The following is a 23,747-nucleotide window of genomic DNA, read 5'->3' as shown; positions in this document are numbered from 1 at the left end:
TGACACCAAGTGAAGAATCCTGCACTTAGTTTTGAATTGTTGGTAAGCTATATTGAATATACTTGGCTTAGCTAATGACTATCACAATTACATTAATTCAAGAGAGTCAATCAATAATACATGAGTCCTCTTTTCTCATACCAAATCAATAACAGATGAACTGGTAGAAGTTAATGTAAGAAATCATTTGTCTAGGTTTTGATCAAAGTTTACCTCACTAACGCAGTTTTACATAAATTGTTTTAATTATAACCACCCCTTGAGTTTAGTTTTTAAACAATAGGGGCAGTGATATATACTGAGAGGCATTTGACATGTTGAAAAACAAAGGCATCAGTGCTCTCTGGTGGACAAACTACATCATGAAGACACTTACTAATACATACCAAATATATGTTTCTGTATCTGAATAAGTACATCAGTGCTGAAAGATGAAACTATATTATACCCTTTTGAAGTCCTTTTATTGCAAACAATCATGAAGTAACATTAAAATAAAAACATGCCAGAGATATGGTGATTAAATCAAATCAGTAATGCCCCTGATGTTCTTCCCTAAAATGAGTTATGAAAAGAACCATAAAAGTGAAAAAATACATGTAATTAAAAAAACACCCAGTGCGAAGGTGATTCAAGCTATGAGTGACCCTGACAGCATGCACTGGGCCCAACATGTGGACATAGCCCTCTCAACAGTTAAGTGCAAAAAGACACCTTTTAGTTGTAAACACACATACACACATTCAGGGATTGAGTCTTTTACAGGGAAAAGGGGGGGGAGAAGTCGTCAGCTGTACCACTGTGTACTCTGGGTGTCCTCTCGTTTCAATTTGAAGCCGTTTGACCTGCGAGGGCTGAGGTCACGAAGGGGGAGACATGTTTAAAGAAGGCCGTTAACAGAATGATGTGACTGGAGAACAGCACCAGACGTCATTATGGGTCTCACGTAGCGGAGGCTCTTGACACTCTGATTTCTTTTATCAGTATTCAAATTTGATTCTCTTTTCAAATGACAGCAAATTGGAGCTGCCGCTGTGTAAATTGAAGATGCCCCGTGGAATCGGTGTTACGCTGCCACTGAAATCATCACACAGCACAGCACAGCACAGCACACTGCACAAAGTGTTACCATCATCAGAAATGAATAGAGGAACAATCCTCATCGATATCATCCAAAGCCCAGTGCCAGTCCTGGAGACCAAAGTCCTCCAATCTGAAAGGGAGGATTAGTTTTTGATGGCCTGCTCATAAAAACTAGCATCAAGAAAAAGGATAACTATTCTTGTTAGGTGTTAGGTTTGCCTACTGTTCTCATTCAAAGAGATGTTTGGGTTATGTAAGTTATGCTGAGTCACACAAGACTGAGCAGATGGGAGAAGCATCGTGTATACAGAGACCAAAGCTCCACAACTCACACTACCAAAAAAACCTCACTTCTAAAATGTTGATACAAAAAGACGTTTATACTCCTCTAAAGAAAGGCTCCACTGCATTCATATAACTGTCCCTCAAGTATAGACATATCCTCTTTTCTTTTGTGATGACTGTGGGTGCACTAGAGTCGAGAACAATGAGCATCTTTCAAATACTTTATACTATTGTAGTGTCTAACACAATGAGTCAGGAGGGAAACCTTTGGAACAACAGCTGCACCAGGGGAATTAGCTACAGCGGCCATGAAGGGCCGGCAATAACTTCTACGTGGCTTTGGATTATGCCGTGCGTTTCTTCAAAATCATTTTTACATTTTCTCTAATCCATCAACAAAGTTTGTGTGTTGATGTATGCATGTGTAATACGCTCATTTTCAGGTGTATATTAGAATGAAGCGTCTCTACTGGGACATGTCTGCATGCTTTAATGTTCAAAAAGCTCTTTCTCATACTGCCTGTGCTGCAGCACCTTTTTCACCCTCTGTCTGAAACCAGAGCCCAGTCTGCTCTGATTGGATAGCTGGCTGGCTCTGTTTTGATTGGTCAACCGCTTAGAGATGTCCCGCTCGTTAGCCTATCACGAACAATGTGTTGTAGAGCTAGCCAATAGAAGCGTGAGTGTTTGGGAACCAAAACCTACTCCCCGTTCATCTGTTAGCATTAGCAAAGAAAGCATTAACACAAACTCTAACCTGTATACAGATAGTCCATTTCAACAATGTCCTTTTCCAATGGCGTGTAGTCAAACCCAGAACCTATTCCATGCCTCCTGCATATACCAACTTAATACAAATGACTGAAATACTTGTTTGTCTCTAAAGCTGGTCCGTGAAGCTCAAAGCGACATGCCCTCTGGTGCTGTGCTACCTGCTCTTGCTGATGGGGAGCTGTCGGCTGGGCCTCCTCATGGACTGGCTGGGCTGGACCTTCATGGAGGCGCGTGGCGAGGAGCGTGCAAACTGCTCAGGTGGGGGGGGCTTCTTGGGAATCTTCTTGACCAGTCGGCTCACCCACTTCTGCTGCTCCTCCTGCGTCAGGGCCAGCAGCAGCATGTTCTTGGCTGAGGACACGTCGCAGTGCACTGGAGGGGGAGAGAAGAGTGCTTTTCAGTTAGTAGGGCTGCTGGGCTTTTTGTCCTCGTTTTCTCATGTTGGACTTCAGATTCAACTAATACAACGAGATGCAGTTTGCATCCAAACAGAAAGTGTAAAGAGTAGTAATGTGCATTAGTTTCCTTATGGTGTACTTAGTTTTATATGCAGGGTTAGGATCTGGGAAATATGGCGTGAATTAAATATGACCACTGTTTTTACTACATACCTAGATATCGATATTACAACATTATTATTAGGTGGATAGGTGGTTTCACCAAATATTTACACAATGAGAATTTTGATAACAAATGATCAGTAATGGTTATATAATGACTGGATGGAGAAAATAAGAATATCAAAGTGTAGAAAGATCACAAAAACACACTTTACTGTAACCAGGAGAAGATAACAATGATGCAATATTACAACATACTAAATCTAAGGTATCTGGTCTCGTATCAAGATAGCGATACAATATTGATATATTTCCCAGCCATACTTACTTGTTTAACGATGTCAACAACTTTTAAAGAACAGTTTTATTACCTGTAAAATGTTCAACAGAGTTTGTGGAAGTAACAACACTGGTTTTAATTCAAATGTATTCTTTTTTGTATATCTTAGAGTTGCACTTAACCTGCACCAACAGCTGTTATACGATAGATGTGTGGAGCGTCCTACCTTTGCACGGAGCGATGATCTCCTCCTTCTTGTCCATGTGGTCTTTGTGGCACTTGATGTGGCAGCGCCGGCACTCCAGAGCGGGGGGGGGGTTTGAACATGTTCCACAGCGGCTTGGTGCACGCCTCACAGTTGGTGGGGAAGTGGTAGAGGGTGGGGATGAACTCGTGGCCCTTGTGGCAGATGTAGCTGGACTTCTCTCCGCTGGGCAGCGGGTCCTCGGCCTCCTTTTTGCTCTCGCCCTCATTGGCATAAAGAATCTGGAAAGATGAATGGGGATACTCAGAATGTTTGACATATTTGATTCTTTCAGCACAAAGAAAAAAGAAATCCATAGATCACAGACCTGGAATATCCTCGGGATCTCTTTGGCGTCAGCACGGTACACGTCTGTTTGAGTGACAGGCCTCACATGGAAGAGTTTGCTGTGTGAAGAAACAGTGTTTCATAATTCTAAATCTGAATACTTTACTGATCCGGGGGGGAAATTGAGTTTGGTGACAGCTGCTCCATTTCAGAATATAGTCAAATAAAATGGATAAATAATTGTTGTTTGTTTTGCCAACGAGTGTGGATGCAGTATTATGTGATTATACCCGTTTTATTTATTATCAACTGCCCGTTCTATTTATTTCGGTGTTTCTTTTTAACACTTTTTTAAATGTATTATATGTTTAATATTTATTTTTACGTTTTTTTGTATTTATTTATTATTATTTTTTGGGTTGTTTGGAAGGAATGAATTCTTGAAACATGTTTAATTTAAAGTTTTCAAAGGAAAAAAAGAAAAAAATTGCACAATGTACTACAATATATAAAAACAATAAATAATAAAAAACGTGTACAATATTTACTCTGGTGAAAACCAGATTATTGCTCAAAATATACAGCTATAATCCTAATATCTGTATTTACTTATCTTCATATTTTCATATATACACTTTAAATAAGCCAATTCATTAGAAGTAATGCACAGTTGAATAATATATAAATAAAACACTAAATGTTTTATAGCTTTTAGCTGCAATGAAATGTCAGCTGCACCTCAATGCAACACTACATGGAAGTACTTGACTCATCACAGTGTGACTCACTCTATATCCAGCACCATGTAGGGGATGGAGTGCTCCTTGTCCAGCTCGTTGTTGTAGAAGAGGATCTTCTTGCTGCTCACGACGACATACTGCAGCAGAAGGACAGAACACACATTGGGGAGGTTGTGTTAAATCATGGAGAACTTGTTAGGATGCATCAGAGTGATGTAGGTTATGTGAGCAGCCTCTCTGCATACCTTCCTCTCCCAGCCAAACTTCTTGGTGTTGTTCCTCACAGGGAGGGAGAGCCAGCCCTCCAGCCTCGTTTCTGAGAGAGAAGGAGAGATGTGTGTGAGCACAGTGATCGTCTGCCTGTTTCAGAAAGGCCATTAAATATGGATCGAGGTAGCAGAATATTTTGTTAGTTGAAAACATGTTATTCATTTTCTCAATGATTATATCTATCTTTTTTCAATGTGTTCGATTTCTAGACTCTGTTCTGGAGTCATTTGAATCCACGAGTCTGAAACTAATCCACACAGCAAACACTAGTTGTACACATTTGTCCATGTAACAGGAGCCTAATATGCATGTTCAACTGTGCAGAAACACCAGCTGAGTTTGAATGTAAATGCCATTCGAACTAAAGGAATATTGTAACTATTCGGTACAGCCCTCAAATGAACATGAAGTTGGATAGGAGCCACAGTTACACTCCCCAGTCTCAGAGCTCTCACCTCCGTACGCATCATCTGTATCAAAGTCCGGCCCGCTGCTGATGCTGGCCGAGTCCATGGACTGGACACTGAGCGTCTGCAGGAGGTTCCTCAGCTGCTCGATGTCGCTGTCCTTACTGTCCAGAGCCATCTGCAGCTCGATGCGCATCTGACTCTCCTCTGACAGTTGCTGCGCATGAAGAACAGAAGGAACAGTCAAAGATACGGAAGGAGGACAAGAAACACAGTAGACACGCTGCTCTAGTCTATAGAAAGCTTATTATCCTACACAGTTGGACAGTTGCCTAAAATGTCATTATTAATGATAAGTGATTATTCTCGGAGGTCAGAACAGAGGGAAACTGACCGCCTGCATCTCGTTGATCTCCCTCTGGTACTTGATGATGCTGCTGTTGAGTTTTTCCTTCTCCGACCTCAGCTCCAGCTGCAGCTTCCTGTTCTCCTTCTCCTTCCTCTTCAAGTCTGTGTCATTACCACGGCGACTGCCTCCGCCACGGTCCTTCCTGTTCATGATCTCTGCCAGCTTATTGACGGCCTGTAGGAGGACACGAGTAAAACAGTTCAAGCTTAAGCCTGTTTTCAGAGTTGTACAGACATTTTGTGACGTCTCTTTTCATTCTTAATCAAAACCCCTCAAGCTGACGTCTAAGTGTATAACAAGAAATGAACCAAGTTCATGTAGAAACAAAGTTTGAAACAGTGTTACCTGAGTTTTCAGCGTCTTCTCTGACTGCAGCTGCTTCTCAAAGGCCTGCTTCATCTGGCTGATCTGCTGCTCCCAATCCTTCGACTTCTCTGATTCTGAAAGATGAAAAAACAAAGTAACGTTATCCCTGACAATATATTGCTTTTAATACAAATTAAGTTTGGTGCAAAACGTTTTATTGACCTTCTATTGCCTCGCTCAGCTTGTTGTTCAGCTCCTCCTTCTCATTGGCTAGGTTGGCGACATCGCTGGTCAGGGTCCTGTTGGCTTCCTCCAGCTGCACCGGGCGGGGAAATATTGTCATATTCACTACGTATTTGTGTTTTAAAGGGCTAGCTTGGAAGTTTCACAATAAGACAATAAAACGTATCAATCAAGGCAGCGTTGGACCAGCATCTCACGTGTTATGGAGCGTTCAATTCATGGTTTTGTCAGTAGAGTCTAGTGGCTTTGAAGTGAGCATAACTAAAACATGTACAACTTTTATAAACGAATAACCATTTTGGCAGGGGGTTTTATCATTTTCTTGTTATAACTTGTTTATTGATTGCCAGTGCATTCCCTTACAATTACAAGCTTTGGTTAAACTGAGCCTATTTTAAAATGTGCTGGACTTGAACTTGATTGTGATACTTCAGTAACAAGGCGAGCTATACACATTGCTTACTGTGATAAACAACTGCTTTTCATTCAACTGTGGGTGTATGCAACTCACAGAATTGATAGTGATGTCCTTGTCTGAGAGCTCCTGGCGATGGCGGGCCATCATCTCCTTCAGCTCCAGCTCCTTCATGATCTTCTCCTTCTCCAGGTCCGAGTACTGCTCCTCAGCGATGGAGCGCGCCAGCTGCTCCGAGTCCGCCTTCGTCAGGGTGATCTCCAGCTGAGCAGCCAACGAATCCCTGAAAGACATTTTCAAACAAACTAATGAGAGGCTGAACAAGTGAATCCCAAAAATCAAGACTTATATTAACTGATGGCTACTTCCTCTTTTGGTTTCAAAAAAGCAGATGAGGTTTTGTCATGAACTTTTAAAGTGTATAAAAAAGAGACATCTTTATTTTGTACCTCTCCTCCTGTAGCTCCTGCAGAGACTGCTGCACGTCTTTGTAGAGTTTGTTCCTCTCCTCACAATCCTCCTTTAGTTCCCGAACCTGGGTCTTATACAGGGTCTGGAAAATACACACACACAGATACACGCGATGTGATGCAACCCCTTGTGTCTGAGCACATTATGAATACAGCAGTCTACTACTGGGCTTTGCCACTGGGAGCACTAGAGAAGCAATACAACGTTTTATAAAAGCCTTTCCTAAGTAACAATGAGAATAAAGTATATTCTACGGAAACCCTGAGAGACGAGAGAAAACAAATCAGGTGAAAAAGAAAAGCGGAAAAAAGCCAGGATAATGTTTTGAAATGAGTTGAATTGTTTTTAACAAGTATTTGTTGTTGTAATACACATGTTGGCCACAAAAGGCAGAAGCAAATCATTTGTTTCACTTGTCGTTAAATCATAATCAAAGGAGAAAACGATTTAGAGTTTAATAAAACAGATACGTGCTTTAATATGCAATGCAATTGTGCTCACGTGTTTTTGACTTTGATAATGTGTGGGACTGCAGGTAAAAATGAGCCTGTGTGGATCAATCTGGCACAGTTACACGATGGACTCAAGTTCTTGTTTAATGCAGAATATAAATAACCAGAATGGTTTTTTCTCTCATGGGCCTCTGATGGCTTCCATATAAAACTATAAGCCATGTTGCTTTTATTTGCTTTCAGTGGTCTATTGATTTTATTATATGGCTGTTATTTATTTTTTAATTATTACATTTATTCTGGTTTGTTTTGTGTTTGTATCTTGTATTTTAAATGTATTTATATTATGTTGTGTGAGCTTATCTCTCTGTACAGCACTTTGGTCTGAAGGTTTTAAAGTGCTATATAAATAAAGTTGGATTGGATAAAATGAAAAATATAATCAAGGAAAACATGTAATTTGGGTTCTATAAAGCATGATATTCATATGTAGCACATATAGGAAGAAATCCTTAGCTATTTAATACAAATAGCAGCATGCATTAGCTAGTGAAATAAGGCGATGGTGCTATGGTTGCAGACTACAGCCCACACACGCTGCATGCAAGATGCAGAACATTATGTGTTGCACTTTCACATCCACATGATTCATCACACAGCAGAATAAAGACTCACAGAGAAATACTGCTCGGCTTCCAACTGGTCCTGTAACTCCTTCATTTGCCCGTCTGTGTCCTGTCTTTCTCTGCCGTCACAAAAAGAAGAACATTACTCATCATCCTCAAATATGAAGCTTTGAGTATGAATGCTTGAAAGGAGATAAAAGTGAACGGACTTGCGCAGCTCCTGGTTCTGTTTCTCCAGGCTGCGTTTGATGTCCAGCAGGTGGTTCATTTCCTGCTTGAGCTGCTTCTCGGAGGATCGCAGAGAGTTCAGCTGCTGGTTCTGAGCCTTCAGGTCGTTCTGGGTCAGGTTCCGCTTCTGGGTCTCCTGCTCGATCTTCAGCGTCAGGTTCTTCACCTGAGAGAATGGAGAAAACACAAAGGGAATGAGAGGATATTAGTTAGATCTCTGTACTTCCTGTTTTCCATCAACTAAATTCCCTCTACAGCTAACAATTGGCACATTGTTACATAAGCTGCCAGACTTGTTTCATATCCAAACACAAACTGCAGAGGATACAAACAGTCCCTCACCTCCTCAGTGAGCCGGTCCTTGTGTCTGCGCAGCTCGTCCAGCTTCTGCAGAGCCTGCTTGTAGTCACAGTCCATCATGCTGCTGTGCTTCTCCAGATCCAGGATCCGGTTCTCCAGACGAATCTTAGCCGCTCGCTCCTCCGCCAGCTTCTGCTCCATCTCTGTTTGATCATATCAATATGTTAACCACATGTTAAAGTCATGTTAAAGAATCACTTTTGTATTTTTCGCCCCGGAACCCTTTCCCCCATTATTCTAGGTTTCAAATGGGACCATTTGTGTCTGAGAACATTAAAAGAAGCTCGGTTGTCGCTTGTTGTAATATTGTTACATTAACAAAGTCTTGTTCTGACATCATGTGTCGTATCAACATTGACATATTTAGCTAATTATTTAGCAATGTCATTGAAAAGTCTTTTAGACCACACTAAGCTTCAGTCTCTATACCAGGACACAACAACAACAACAACATCACTTTTAGTGGATGTGCAGCAAACTGGACCGGTATCAAATGCTGTTGCTCCAAACTATCCCTTAGAGATACAATCATGTTAAATGACCCTGAAAAAAGGAAACCTTAAATCAATATTACTGAGTATGTAAATTGTTATACAATTATAATATATATACTATTTTAAGAAATAGACTTTGTATGTACGTTAAGCGCTTTGAGCATTTGGAAAAGCGCTCGAATACATGCAATGAATTATTATTATTAATTAATTATCATGTGACTCAAAGCAATGTATCGAGGGAAGAAGGTGTCGTCAGACGTGTCCACTAGGGATGTTAAGATTCACGATTCTCATCGGTGCACCGGCATAAACGTTCAAAATGCGAGTGCACCGGTTGAAAGAGTGCACATCGGCTACAGTTTGGGTTGAACGCGCGATGCATCGATTGTAGCGTCTTTGCATCGGTAAAAAAACGATTCATTCATATAAAATCCTCTCATCCTGTCAGCACTCAGACGATCTTTGCTCTTTGCTTCGCACAATGGAGGCCGAGAGTCTCAGTTATCAACATACATGGAAGTCGAGGAGAAAGAGAAACACAGCGCACCGAAAAATACCTACAAATCAAACGTTTGGCAACACTTCGGATTTTTCAAGAAAGACGGACAACTTGAAAAATCGCTCGCAAATTGTAAACGATGCCGAGCCGCTTTAAAGTACATTACATTATTATTACATTACATTTAGCTGACGCTTTTATCCAAAGCGACTTACAATAAGAGCGTTCGACCAACAAAATACAAACTTGAAGAAAACAGAATCATATAAGTACATCAGGTTTCATAGAGCAAAAACATTTCAAGTGCTACTCAACTGGCTTTAGATAAGCCAGTCCTTTATTAGTATATAAGTGCTTTGTTAATAGTTCTAACGCTCGAAGTGGAGTCGAAAGAGATGAGTTTTCAGTCTGCGCCGGAAGGTGTGTAAGCTATCTGCCGTCCTGATGTCAATGGGGAGCTCATTCCACCATCTTGGAGCCAGGATAGCAAACCCACGTGTTTTTGCCGATGGGAACTTGGGTCCCCCTCGCAGCGAGGGTGCAGCGAGTCGTTTGGCTGATGCAGAGCGGAGTGCACGTGATGGGGTGTACGGTTTAACCATGTCCTGGATGTAGGAAGGGCCAGATCCATTCGCAGCATGGTAAGCAAGTACCAGTGTCTTGAAGTGGATTCTAGCAGTTACCGGAAGCCAGTGAAGGGAGCGGAGGAGCGGAGTGGTGTGGGAGAATTTAGGAAGGTTGAAGACCAGACGAGCCGCTGCATTCTGGATGAGCTGCAGAGGTCGGATGGCACATGCAGGTAGACCAGCCAGGAGGGAGTTGCAGTAGTCTCGGCGTGAGATGACGAGAGCCTGGACCAGAACCTGAGTACAAGTAGTACGAGGAACTTAGCGACGCACATAAAGAGGCGACATGGGGTCTGCGGCTGAAAAGATAAACCTGAAAGTTAGACGTATGAGTTAAATCACTCAGTGAGGTGTTCTGTCAGAGAGAGTGGTGTTTAGTTTACAGCAGCCTGTGACGGCCAATAATAATTTACATGTCTTCCTTACTGGAAGCAGTTATGAAATATCTGTTTGTGAAAGGTTATTTGTATTCTTTATTGTTCATATAGAACCCACCGCTTTCTGCTCACTGGTGAGTTAGCCTATGAATGAGTGTTCAGCACATCAGGCTGGCAGCTGTATGGGCATTGCTCTATGGTAGCTGTTATTTGCACATTGTTAATCATGAGCAATGCATCCTTACATTGTTTAACTGTGAGGTGTTATACAATTGAACTGTACTCTGGAGACAGAGAATACTACTACACTTGTGAAAAGGCCTGTTTGTGAAAGGTCCAAATGTTTGTTTTGTTTAAGGTAAAAAAGAAACGCAGTACTAGTAGAGAGAACCAAATATGTAAAGCACTTTTTTGTTAATGTATGATTTGCTGCATATGAGGAATAAAACAAAATCCTCTGTCGTACCATATTGAAGTATCATTATTTTGCATCGTGTTGAATCGCATCGTATCGCCCCGAATCGCATAATGTTGAATCAAATCGTATCAAACTGTATCGCAACAGGGGTGAATCGTATTGCATCGCATGGTGCTTCAAATGTATCGTTAATGTATCGTTGGCAACGTATCGAGATGCGCATGGCATCGGCCTCAGTGTCCACAGGTGCCAAATGACTTCACTGATGTTAAATTCATTGATTATCCTTTAAAAGATCTTCTGTGTGATTGACCAAACTAGGAGGTCAACAATGATGTCGGGAGAGGGCCCTCACCCTTCATGGACTCTGACTTGGCGCCCTCGATGGTCACTTTGATCTTGCTCTTGTCTGCCAGCATGGCCCTGGTGGTCTTATGAGAGGCCTCCTCCTGCTCCAGCTCCTGCTGCAGCACCTTCAGCTGGTAGGTCAGATCGATCTCCTTGTTGCTCTTCTCCTGCGCAAAGAACACGAAAAAAAGAGACGTTGTGATCAGCCAAATGAGCAAAACTCAGGTAAGAGCCACACATTGGATAGCATAATAATGCCAACATCCCCATAAGCTTAACTTCAAACTTCTGGGAGCAAAGTAAAGCTCAGATAATGAGCCCTAAATGAATGTCATCTGAAATCTTTACCAAATAATGAAAGCACTGAATGATTAAAGTACATTATACCCTTTTGATTATTAAGGCAACCAAACAGACATCAGCAGCTGATCCATGGAAACACTTACAATGCTAAACATGGTGGCGATTAAGTAAGGTTAACAGAAACCTTTTTAGAAATGTCAGTTGTACAATAATGTCTAAAGAACAAGGCTTTAAAACAGTGTAATAAATCAGCCTGTGGATTATCTATTGACCTCTGTTGTGATACTGCAGCAAACTAAGAAGGCAGGGGAACGAGCGAACACACTGCTTTAATTAATTATGTCAATGTTTTAGATAAAGAAATCAACCCTGAGGTATTCATGCAACATTCATTAACCCTGCCAGGTTGTAAATACAAAAAAGTTAAAAATAAAGTCCATATAAGGCAAATAAAAGCAGGCTTTTCTGGTTTACCTTCTCCAGGTCGGTGTGTTTCTCCTGAAGCTGTCTCTTCTCAGCCTCAGTTTTGGACAGAGTTTGTCTCTGCTGACGGGCCTCCTCCTCGAGGCAGGAGATACGTGCTGCAGGACAAAAACAAGAGTCCTTGGATCAGTTAAAGTATTAGAATAATACCTCCTCAACACATGCACAGAACCTACAACAAACTTAACACTTTTTCTGAATTCACCATATAATGATCACTCCCAGCGAGACACATATGGGCTTATGATTTATCATCCTGCCAGACTTTAACCTTTTAGAAAATGTACGGCAATACAAAGTGAATATAGCATTGTTAGTTCTGGAAAGGTATATATAACCTTCCCCTTGGATATTCCCATAATATCCGTGCCATTGAGAAACATGACGCTTTTAAGGTCTTCATTTGTGATGGACAATTATTCAATTCACTTCTTCAATCAATTGACATATTATGAAATGATGATTTGGGTTCTTTGAACACCACTTACTTTATCACATACTGAATATATATTGTCTGTGTTTCTAAAAAGAATATACAGTATATATGTTCTTATCTACACAAATTCTCATTCGTCAAACAATCACTGTTGATACTTCCATATGGACAGAACCGCAGGTGTGCAATGCGCTTTTGTCCCTGTGCTGAAATGTGTACTACAATAAAGTTTGGCTCATTTATTCATATCAATGGTATTATAAAGGGCTGGTCAGCTTTGAGTCTGCGTTTATCATTTAAGTATCAAATAATTGGGTTTAAAATGATTTCATATGTTGATGTATAATTCATTTAGGCTACCGGTGGTGTGCTGGAACTAAATGAAGTTCATATATGGATAACATGCATACTGATTGGTTAGCTGGTGGGCACTGTTGTGATTGGTCCACCTCTTAGAGATATCCCGACGTCGTGTACAATGTGATGAGAGCTAGCCAATAGAAGCACAGAGGTAAAATAATGATGTCACTTCGTTATGGAAGTAAACAAAAGAGTCCAAACAAGGCGTTTCCAACGTTTGTTCATACATACAAAATTGCCTGATATTCAAAGTTATTCTCTTAAGGCAATCTTTAGAATTTGAATATTAACGTGATTCAAATGAATGCCTTTTCTCCAATTTGCTGATTCATTGGGGGAAAGCACTTCATCTCAGATTCAATAACATTGTTTAATGTGTAACGTCTGGTCACTGCATCCCAACAACTGCACTTTGACCAAACAGAAAGTGAACCGAGGTCTTTCCTTGTTGGAACAAGCGGACGCTGAGCAGGAACCTGGGTGTGTGAACGGCACTGGGTTTGAGTTTGACCTCACCTCAATTACAGCAATCAGATAAACATTTTACATGACAGTCTCAATGGGCCCAGAAGTACCTTAATCAGATTCAGGTTAAATGATTAGCCTCTGTTTAAACACTCCCTCGTACACTTACTTAAATGCACATCTGCTACTGCTGACCAGCTGCAATGGAGACACTGTCTGTTGTTATTCAAGGACAGTAAGAAGGGAGTAGGACATGCTCTCTATACAGAGATGTGTCTACCCAGTGTGGCTTAAGCCTTGTATCTGGAAATATCAGATGCATTTGCAGAAATGGATTGTGTTGTTTGCTGAATGGATGCAAACCCTTTTTTGCCTTCTATGTCTGTGTTCATCTGCCATGTGAGCTGCTGAGACACCACTTTTGTTATCCAAGGTGTGTAATAACATTTCTACTTCATAAAAACACAGGTAACTATGCGCTTTAGGCAGAATTCTAAAACAGATTATGGTTTTACCCAATATTGAGTGCAATCTATATTCAAGATCATTAACATCTTTTGATCTCAAGGTCCAGGAGCCTCTCCAGACACATGTAGCCGGCAGAGGAGAAACAGGTGAAGTGATGGACATGTTGTTGTCAAACAGGCTCGGTCGTAAACAACTGAGGATGCTGTGTTTTTAGCTAAGCTAGACAAGAAAATACTAATAAAACAGATCAGAGATGCTGGTTGTTGGCTTGGAGGGATTCCATGTTGCCCCAGTGCGTTTTTGTGGAGCAAGCACTGCGCCAGACTTGCTTTAAAAAAAATAGTTTTATAAATGTCATGGTACTTGTCAGCAGATGGTTATTTCGCTTTAATGAAAACTCTACCCTTTGGCATGATGCTATTCACCACTGAGAAGGAAATAACGGGAGTAATAACCAGCTCTAAAAGTGACGTATTTTGCCATGTGGTGGATCTGATTTATGCCCATGTAAAGAGTGTTTCATAAGAATTTACAAAAGTATTTGGAAGAGAATCTGATGAATACATCTTTGAAGTGTTAAAATGTTATATTTAGGAATGGAATTTGGTTTGGTTGTTGAAGCCCCCAAATCTATAAATAGAGATATTTCTGGCTCAGTTGAGCGGTCGTCCATTTGTAAAGTAGGTGGTTTGGACCACACGTCAATGGGCAAGATATGTAACCCCAAATTGCTCCTGATGTCACTTGTATATGTAAAAGTGCATTGAAGGGTCTCTAAAACTGGAAAAGTGCTCTATATATATATATATCAGTGGCGAACCGTCAGGGCCTTCAAGGTATTCAGAGAATACCCTGGAACACTCAGATAAAACAAACAAAAAATCGATTTAATTATATAAATAAAATGTATATAAAATGAATAAATGAGAATCGTATCTGTGTTGATGATCTGTGATATTACAGTGTCACGTTGATTTGTTTGTCCTTCTCGGACCATGCTACGCATTTCAATCGTTTTGTGTTAGAAAAGAAAGCAACCAATCAGATCTTGTTCTGGGTCTCTGGGTAGAATATCCTTCAACCAAGGTATTCTACATCCTTGATCGAAGGCCCTGGCCGTTGCACTGAATGAGAGCGTACGTTTGGACTGACAGTTTGATCAACCAATCATATATTGATTTGTAGCCAATGGGCGTATTCTTTCAGAGTTCCCCTCGGTTCCAGGGTATTCTAGATTCTAGAAAACCCGGTAGTTCACTGGCTCCAGACAGAGGCTCTAGAGCAGGGGGGTCAAACTCAAATACACAGAGGGCCAAAATTTAAAAAATGGGTGCTAGTCGAGGGCCGGACTGGTTCAATGTTTATTGAACAAATTATTGAAATGAACTTATTGCACATATTAAACCTGGAACCAACAAAGCTTAAATTATTGCCTATAAAAACAACATTAAACATTAAATAATCAGTTGCATTCATTTCTTATGGCTCTATCTGCAGCTTTTCCCCGAGTCATTTCTTAAGATTACATTTTCCCACAGGCCAACAACAGCTTCAACAAAACTATTTCCCTCAAAGAGAAAACAAACATGCCCTGTTGCCGTGAGAGAGAAAGTGCAGAAGGAAACATCCATGTAAAGTCAGTGTGCTGCTCTGTGATGCTAGTTCAAGCAGATACTTGGCATCTCATCTTGGGTGCAAGGTCATCAATGTTTGGGCTCAGGCTCTGAGCTGAGGAAACCCTCAGGATTGAGTGAAGGTGTGCGTGCAATATACCGGCGAGTCTAAAAACCAGATTGTTTACATCCTTAAAAGGTGTGTGTGTCTGTGAGTGTGTGTTGTGGTGTGTGTGCCACCCACCCATGAGGTCACTGATGGTCTCTGAGCCCTGGCAGTGCTCCCTCCTCTCTGTCTCCAGCGCCGCCTGCAGGCTGATGCACTCCTTCTCCAGGCTCAGCTTGCTGCGCTCCAGCATGCAGCTCTTGTCCTGCAGCTCACGCACGTTGGCCTCCAGCTGCTGCAGCTGCTTGCTGCTGTCCGCCTGCGTCTTCCGGAGCCTGGCCGCCGCCTCCGACTCTGCCCTTAACAACGTGTTGGCTTCATCCAGCTGAAGGGGAGGAAACGTGTGTAGAGATCAGTTTAGTTTGGCTACTTGTTACAGTACTTCCTCAGATCTGTTGGATAAACATTTTCAATCAAGCACATTATTGTGAATAGAAATACATTATTTATTCCATAATACCATTTCTTTTTTTTACTGTTCCACAATGGTTGTAAACTTGTAACTCTAAGTAAATACATGTGTAAATGTAAGGCGGTGAGCGTTAATTGGAATAATCTGGAAACCTTAAAGTGTGAGAAAAAAAATGAAATATTCAAATGACCATTACTTCATCCAATTCCAACCCATCAACAATTGTTTGTGTGTTTTTACAATACTAGGTACATTTAACGTCAGTGCCACTGTAAACAGGCAGATTATAACAGACCTGTTTCTGCAGGTGGATGTTCTTCTCATTGGAAATGTGTGAGTTCTGGTTCCTCCTCTTCATGTCATCCAGATGGTCTCTAAGGCCGTTCACTGCACAACACACAGGGATGCATTATGGTTCATTCCTTTCCTTTATATGTAGCCGAACAATTCTCCAGTATTATTCCTTTATTACTGAGTTTTAAACAGTGAGACGTTTGGGTGTCACAGAGAAAAGAAACAGTTACATCAAATTGTGTTAAAGGTTATAGAAACTAAAAAGCTGTGTGTGATACAAAAGTATTCAGCTGGAAAAAACGGACATTGTTGTTCAGCGCAGTAGGGAGTCAGTCAACAAACAAGGAGTCCTAAACAAAGCGGTGTATATAAGAAGCATTTCCAGGGTTTACTGCTGCGGGGAGAAATCACTCAAACATTTTGAGAGTAATTAGCAAATGTCACAATTAGGTTTTGAAGCATAATGAAGTGTTTTGAAGGAGTCATTATATTTTTCAGACAATGCAATAGATTCTTTATTTCCCATCTTTGATTCTAAAAAGAGTTATTTGACCAGGTGATGGCAGTAATGTCCACATGATATCAGCTGGTCAATAAACCTCCATCGAAACTCACAGTTACAGTCTAACAGCCTTTTTGAGTTTTTTGTTATCTATTTTTTATGTTTTTGCTACTATTGTTATATATAAGGTATTTTATGTTCATTTATTTAGTTGTTTCGTATTCATCCGATTTGTATTTTAGATGTCTTTATTTATTATATAACAAAAGTGACGTCAGAATAATTGGCAGGAATTGGTTGTGAAAATTCACGGAAACAGCTATCAAGGCGTTATTTAAGGAGGAATCAAATAAAACACTTCTTCTTTGGCGATAAACAACGAAAAGAAGAAGGCACCACTGTCCTTGTCGGATATATGTGTTCTCTGTGCTCTTTCTAGTTTTTGTCAATTACGAAATGGTTGGGCAGGCCACCCTATCCTTTGATTAAGTGTAGCCGCTGAAGATGAATGCATCTTGCCGTATATTTGAATAGGATGTACGATATGCGTGTGTCTCGGTTCACCTTCGTTCTCCAGGCAGCGCTTCCTGTCGGCCTCGCCCTCGGCCTTGCGGTTGCTCTCCAGGCTCTTGTGCTGCAGCAGAGCTTTCTCTCTCTCCAGCTGCCTCAGAGTGGACTCCAGATTCTTCCGGCTGCTCACCTAAAGCACGTCATTCAACACTTTATTCAACACGTCCTACAGGGCTGCTATTACAAGGCTCCGATTTCATATTTCGCTTTAGGACAAATGCTTCCTGAGAATCAAATGGAGGATCGACACAAATCCAATCCACATAAGACATTTGAATGGGGTTGTTAGAATACTGGCTCCAGCTGAACCCTATGGGATTTCAACTGTTAGGCATTCACTCAAAACTCTGTCAAGTGAAAAGTGAGGAATCTGACTTAAACATATATTTGGGGAAAAATGAGTGACCCCAATGAGGAAATCGGGTCATTTCACCAGGTATTATTAAAAATAGGACTAAGCCAAACATATGCAACTGATGTCCAACACTAACAGGTGTCTGGCTGTGTCTCCACGGTTGTTCCAGAGTATTCACTTACCTCTTCCTCAAGTTCTTTGGCAATTTTGTCTAGACGGCTTGTGACAGCTCTGTGGAAAGAAAACAGAACAATATTTACTTAAGCTCGGACTGTGATGGTTGCTGACCTTTTGTCTTTAAGTAACGTTTCTACAGTCCTGTACTCGTCCTGTATCCTTTTTCCAACCCAGTTTATATTTGAACACACACATTTCTGTAAGCATCAACGCAGTGTCAGAGCACAGTTATGCAGAGCTGAGTATATGTTAATTCATCTTTTATAATTCATTCAGTATGGATTTCAGCAGAATAAGCCATTAAACAATCTGAAGCAGTATAGTTCTCTCTGAGGGGCGGGAAGTGAGGGAGAGGGTCTGCGGGAAAAAGTAGTTAGCTAATTATTTGTGGTCTGGTAAACAATTGAGCGGTACGTATCGTTTTAGACGTGATATTATGTGAGCGTTGTACTGCAACGTTTTTTAATACATCCATGATGCAGTCACGCAGAGCTACGTTGATAAGGAAGTGGGCGTGGTTCAATCTAAACTGGGTTGGGAAATAGAGAGACGCGTCCTGTACCTGTGTTTGTGATCCAGATCCACTTTGGCCTGCTTTTCATTGTTCAGCTGCTTCTCCATGAGGACCAGTTTCTTCTCCAGTGCTGCTGACTGTGGAGGGACAACAACCGACCAATCACACGTCAGAGTTATTAATCAATTGGCAACCATAACTGCATGTTATCCATCTTTCCTGTGACTCTACTGCAGTGTTTCTCAAAGTGTGGTCCGCGGACCACTGGTGGTCAGTGAGCGCACCCTAGTGGTCCGTGAGTATATTGGTAACATTTCTTATTTGAAATAAATAAATACATTTAAGTTTTCCGCACTCTCGTGGGAATATCTCCGCAACGGAGCGAGGTTAAGTTTCACTTTCGATTGCATGATATAGCCCAGCGCAACACCTTCATCAAACATTTTTCCACTTGTTTGTACCATTTTCAGGCGATTTGTAATCTGTTCTAGAAAATCGATGTGTTTTTTAATATTTGTGGAGTTAGGTGGTCCGCGAGTGTTTTTTTTATTGGTTAAGTGGTCCTTGGTATGAAAAAGTTTGAGAAACACTGCTCTACTGTATATCATCTATGTGGCTGTTGTTGTGAATGTTTCTTCCAAAAAAAAACGATGAGCCGAAAGTCACCTTATAATAATAATAATAATAAATGATATTTATATAGCGCCTTTCAAGGGACCCAAGGTCGCTGTACAAAAGGAACAGACAATCAACGGGCAAACCAAATAAATAAATAAAGGAAGCCGGGGGACCAGAAAAGAGCTAGGGCCCGAAGGCCAGGGTGAACAGGTGTGTTTTTAGTAATGATTTGAAGATGTCCAGGGAGGCAGCATTACGGATCTCGGCAGGAAGTGCATTCCAGACGGTGGGGGCCGCAACACTGAATGCCCTGTCACCAACAGTTCGGAGGCGAGAGCGGGGGATGGAGAGCTGGCCCGTGTCTGAGGACCGCAGACTCCGAGAAGGGGTGTAGGGATGGAGGAGGTCCGATAAGTACTGGGGGGCGAAGGAATGGAGGGACTTGTACGTGAGGATGAGTGTTTTGTATTGAATCCGGGACTTGACCGGCAGCCAATGTAGGTGGATGAGGGTGGGGGTGATATGGTGCCATGGCTTGGTGTGGATGAGAAGCCTGGCGGCAGAGTTCTGGACGTATTGGAGCCTATCCAGAGTTTTGCTGGGAACCCCGGACAGGACTCCATTGCAATAGTCCAGACGGGATGTAATGAACGTGTACCAGGGTTTCTGCCACAGAGTCAGAGAGTGAAGGCCGGATTCTGGCAATGTTTTTTAGGTGGTAGAAGGCGGATTTGGTGACAGATTTGACGTGCGCCTGGAAAGAGAGGGTGGTGTCCAGGATGCAATACAATACACACCTTGTATTACTACATCTTGCAGAGCTCAAACCTATAAGAATTATTATTATTATTATTATTATTATAGGGCTATCAATTTAACACATTCATTGAAATGTTGTCAATTAAATAATACTACCATAACAAGTGTATAATATAATGTTTTATCATAATTAAATGAATGTAAATTGCTGCATGTTGTAAAAATATATTATAATATTAGTATTATATAAATAACCCTAAAAAGTCTGTCAGGGGCTTAATTGCGTTTTTCTAATGTTATTGCAAAAGATGAGTAATTGATAGGCTTGTGTCGATTTATACAAATATATGATATGAAATAAAACCTTTTTTTATTCTTAATCCCACTTTTTCAAATCTCTATTCAAGGCATGTGTCATGTGCCACAATAAAGCAATGTTTTTCAGTTGAAATATCTGCAATTGGGGGCAAGCAAATATAAAAAACTATCATTTATTCAGATTAGAATTAATTTAAATCTATTGAAAACCCAAATAGAGTGGCGAAGTCCCTCCCCTTCCAGTGGACCTCCATGGGACCTTATTTCGGAAAAATTATGTATTGAAGTCAATGGAGAGAGAAAGATTATCTTTCGATCCCGTTTGAATTGCGCCACGAATTACACATATGTTAGTCAATTTAAAAGATAATTTTGCAAGTAAAAAAATAAAAAATGTGTCGTAAAACTGTGAAGTAACACATTTTGTGTGTGAAACGGTCAATGAACTACATCTCTGGTCTCCCACAACAACACACGTCACCAGGATGGCCGTCACTACTGTCTTGCTAAACAAGGGATTGACTACCCTCACTATCACCACGTCCATAAGAATGTCATGCAAAGCTGCCTGCCTGCCTGCGATTCTCTCTGAACTGCCTGATCTTTTTAATGTTTAATGTCAACCATGTGTGCAGATAGCATGAAGTACAAAATATCGCCGATGCTAATGTAGCGTTAGCATTTCTCCCCCGGGCTTAAATGGTGTATTATAGAATGATCACACCGGTGTGACAGTACTTTTCAAAGGGTTCACGAAATATGACTACTACTCTTACTGTTTAACATTTTGGGTTACTTAATGTTACTTCATGTTAAGACTAATAAAAATGACATGGCTGTAATGCTAACTAACGTCCTTGCTACTAGCTAGGTAGCTAACTTGATCCAGCCACTCCTGGTCCTTTCATCAGACGGGAAGCGAAAGAATGAGCAAGACCCATTGCTGGTATGATAACAACCTGGTACTAAGCACACAGGCATCTTGTTAAAGTTATCTTATCTTAGCTATCTCTTATATTTAGCGGAGGAAAACAATTGTGACATCAGTTATGACATCACTTACGCGACTCTGGGATTTGTAGTCTTTCTAGTTGCGTATTTTTCATAGTCTTATATTTCAACAGTTTTACGACAAACTGTGACTTTTTTTACATGGAAATGATTTTTTAAGATTGACAAACATCATATGTGTAATCAGTGGCACAATTTAAACGGGATCGAAAGATACGTTTTCTCTCTCCATTGACTTCAATACATAATTTTTCCGAAATAAGGTCCCATGGACCGGAAGTAGATGGGCGTGACTTCGCCACTCTATGATCTTGAATGTTTTAGTCCCATACAACAAATAAATAACAAAGCTACATTTGCAGTGGCATTGTACTAACAGCATATGGTGAGCTGAACGAAAAACATGGCCTTTGTTGCCTCTCTCCTCTTAGTTGATTGATTAGGCTGCTCAGTTAGCGCTAAAGCTAATAAGAGATTAGCTTCAAAGCCAGCCACTTGCAAAAAAAGCTGCTTAAGTATTACTGTGTGACTAAGAACATTGAAATTCTAACAAAGTACAAATAAATCAGGGGATCAGAAGAAAGAAATCCCTTTTCCTTAGTCATTTCCATCATAATCCCTAACCTCTTACAGAATGAAGCTGGATTGATCGCAATGTCAACAGGCCTGTGTGGTCGTGTAAACTGACGCCTGGCGTATTTATTTCCTGAGAAGCTCCGGACGGACAGTTTTACTAGAGTTGCTCGAGGTGCACCTGGTAGTTACAATGTGTGGAAGTGAAGAAACCCACCTCTCCTTTTGAATTATCATGAGCCACCGAGATGTTGTTGGAAGCGTTTAGTAACCTGAAGATGGGAAACGGACAAAGTCAAGATCACAGCAAATAATATCTCTCTAAGGGCTGAACATGATCAAACACAGCTAGAGAAACAGATGACTTACTGATCCTCTTTGAAGTACGTGAAGCCGACGAATGGCAACTGGTTTCCGACAAAGGCCTTCGGTGTGGGGAATGATTCTACATCGCCTTTGTCATCTTCAATCTCGTCAAAATTACTGGTATCTATGTCACTGCTCAGCTCTGGGACTACAGGAGCCACCGCTGAGGAGGAGAGAGAAAGAAAGGAAAATGGTAAGTGTGAATTGCAGAATTGTTTTTGGAGTTGGAGAAAAAAAGGCATATTTAATTGGCTCAGGAACTGTTTTGATACTTACTGTCTCTGATGGTGTCAAAGGTCCACTGGTCGTTCTTGAAGAAAGGGTGTCGCATGATTTCATCCACGCCGTTTCTGCCCAGTCGCACCTCCCTTGAAACAAAGAGAGTGAATGAGTTGTTGAGCCATGTTTACAGTTTAACAGTATCACGAGCAACTGGCTACAACATGACCTACTGATACATATCCAGGAGAAAGCCAGAGTAAAAATATACAGATGTTGACTTTGTTTAGCCTAAAGCATCACCAAACACAAGACACCCAGTGGTAAACATGAGTGTGCTGTGAGCAGCTGAACAGCATCAACATGTTATGTAATGTCTGAGTAATGCAGTACACAAGAAGTAACCCACTGCCTCCTTCTGCCATTATCCTTATAGGGCTGCAGCAAAAAGTGGTTTTTCCATTTTAAGTTTCCAATATGGGTTTTTCAATGGCCAAAAAAATATGTCAATACATTGTACCTTTTCTCTACCATGTATCTGATAAATCACAACAATTTAAAGAGGACATATTCGGCTAATTCTCAGGTTCATATTTGTATTTTGTGCCTCTACTGACAACCGCTTAGAGTTCCAGCCAATAGAAGTGTGAGTGTTACATAATGATATCACTATTACGGAAGTTAAGGAAGGAATCCAACATAGGCGTTTCAGGCAGGGGGAGAGAAAGTCCCTCGGATAGGGCCCCTTTAATATGTATTACAAATGAGACCTAGAGTTGCTGAACATAAATGAATCAAATGTATAAATGTAACACTGTTGTCCGTTTGATTAAGTAGATCTGCAAAAAGGAATTGTATCAATTGGAAAATAAATAGTTCTAGCTCATTTAACAGATGGTAGCATCTCATGTTTAGGAGAGAAATAAATGTACATAAGTAATTACCGCCTAATGCTTTACTGCTTTTATATGCTTCATTACAGTAAATACGTGTATGATTGTTCTAACTTTTTTATTACATACTGGGTTATTATTTTGTGAAAGCACCAATTAAAAAGATTATAATTGATTTGATCCATATCATAATGTCCCTTTCTGCAAATGTGCTGGAATTTAAAAATAAAAAATACTGCTTTTAACCAAATAGAACAGATGAAGCTGCACAGCATTCAATGTTGATTAGGGATTTGAATCTCCCTACTCCGTACAGCCGTATGAGCGTCACACAGGCACATTTAGAAGTGTGAAAGACTGTTTCTCTGTGTACCTGTCAGTCAGGAAGGCACAGATGATATTCTTGGCGTCTTTGGAGATCTCCACGTCATCAGGGAAGTTGAGGGAGTTTTTGTGGTCCATGATCTTACTGTAGGTTCCCACCAGAGAGTCGGCGTAGAACGGTGTGTCACCTAACAGCAAAACAGCAAGTTAGCGATAATAAACTGCACTGGAATATTGAAAATAGACAGATTTGTTTAGGTAATAAGAAGATTCCAACAGGCCAAGAACAGAAGTACCGTCCTTTTATTACGCAAACATATTTTCAGATAGCACCTCTCCACT

General features: G+C 40.9%; 1 protein-coding gene across 1 annotated transcript in view; it reads right to left on the bottom strand.

The window, feature by feature from the left end:
* rock2a (rho-associated, coiled-coil containing protein kinase 2a) overlaps positions 1–23,747 on the bottom strand; it is a 56,613-nt gene that overhangs the window by 2,215 nt on the left and 30,651 nt on the right. The window contains 26 exon segments of the mRNA XM_034205981.1: positions 2,301–2,514; positions 3,209–3,299; positions 3,301–3,468; positions 3,555–3,633; positions 4,303–4,391; positions 4,500–4,570; positions 4,980–5,148; positions 5,326–5,514; positions 5,686–5,780; positions 5,869–5,962; positions 6,401–6,587; positions 6,754–6,857; positions 7,903–7,972; positions 8,063–8,247; positions 8,424–8,584; positions 11,214–11,373; positions 11,984–12,090; positions 15,579–15,825; positions 16,208–16,299; positions 17,273–17,408; positions 17,816–17,864; positions 18,373–18,461; positions 21,821–21,875; positions 21,973–22,132; positions 22,246–22,337; positions 23,455–23,593. Coding sequence (XP_034061872.1) covers positions 2,301–2,514; positions 3,209–3,299; positions 3,301–3,468; positions 3,555–3,633; positions 4,303–4,391; positions 4,500–4,570; positions 4,980–5,148; positions 5,326–5,514; positions 5,686–5,780; positions 5,869–5,962; positions 6,401–6,587; positions 6,754–6,857; positions 7,903–7,972; positions 8,063–8,247; positions 8,424–8,584; positions 11,214–11,373; positions 11,984–12,090; positions 15,579–15,825; positions 16,208–16,299; positions 17,273–17,408; positions 17,816–17,864; positions 18,373–18,461; positions 21,821–21,875; positions 21,973–22,132; positions 22,246–22,337; positions 23,455–23,593 — 3,292 coding nt within the window.

Source organism: Gymnodraco acuticeps, unplaced genomic scaffold, assembly GCF_902827175.1.
Source record: "Gymnodraco acuticeps unplaced genomic scaffold, fGymAcu1.1, whole genome shotgun sequence".
Lineage (NCBI taxonomy): Eukaryota > Metazoa > Chordata > Actinopteri > Perciformes > Bathydraconidae > Gymnodraco > Gymnodraco acuticeps.
The sequence above is the reverse complement of the archived record's forward strand: the minus strand, read 5'-3'. Positions and strand labels throughout refer to the sequence as shown.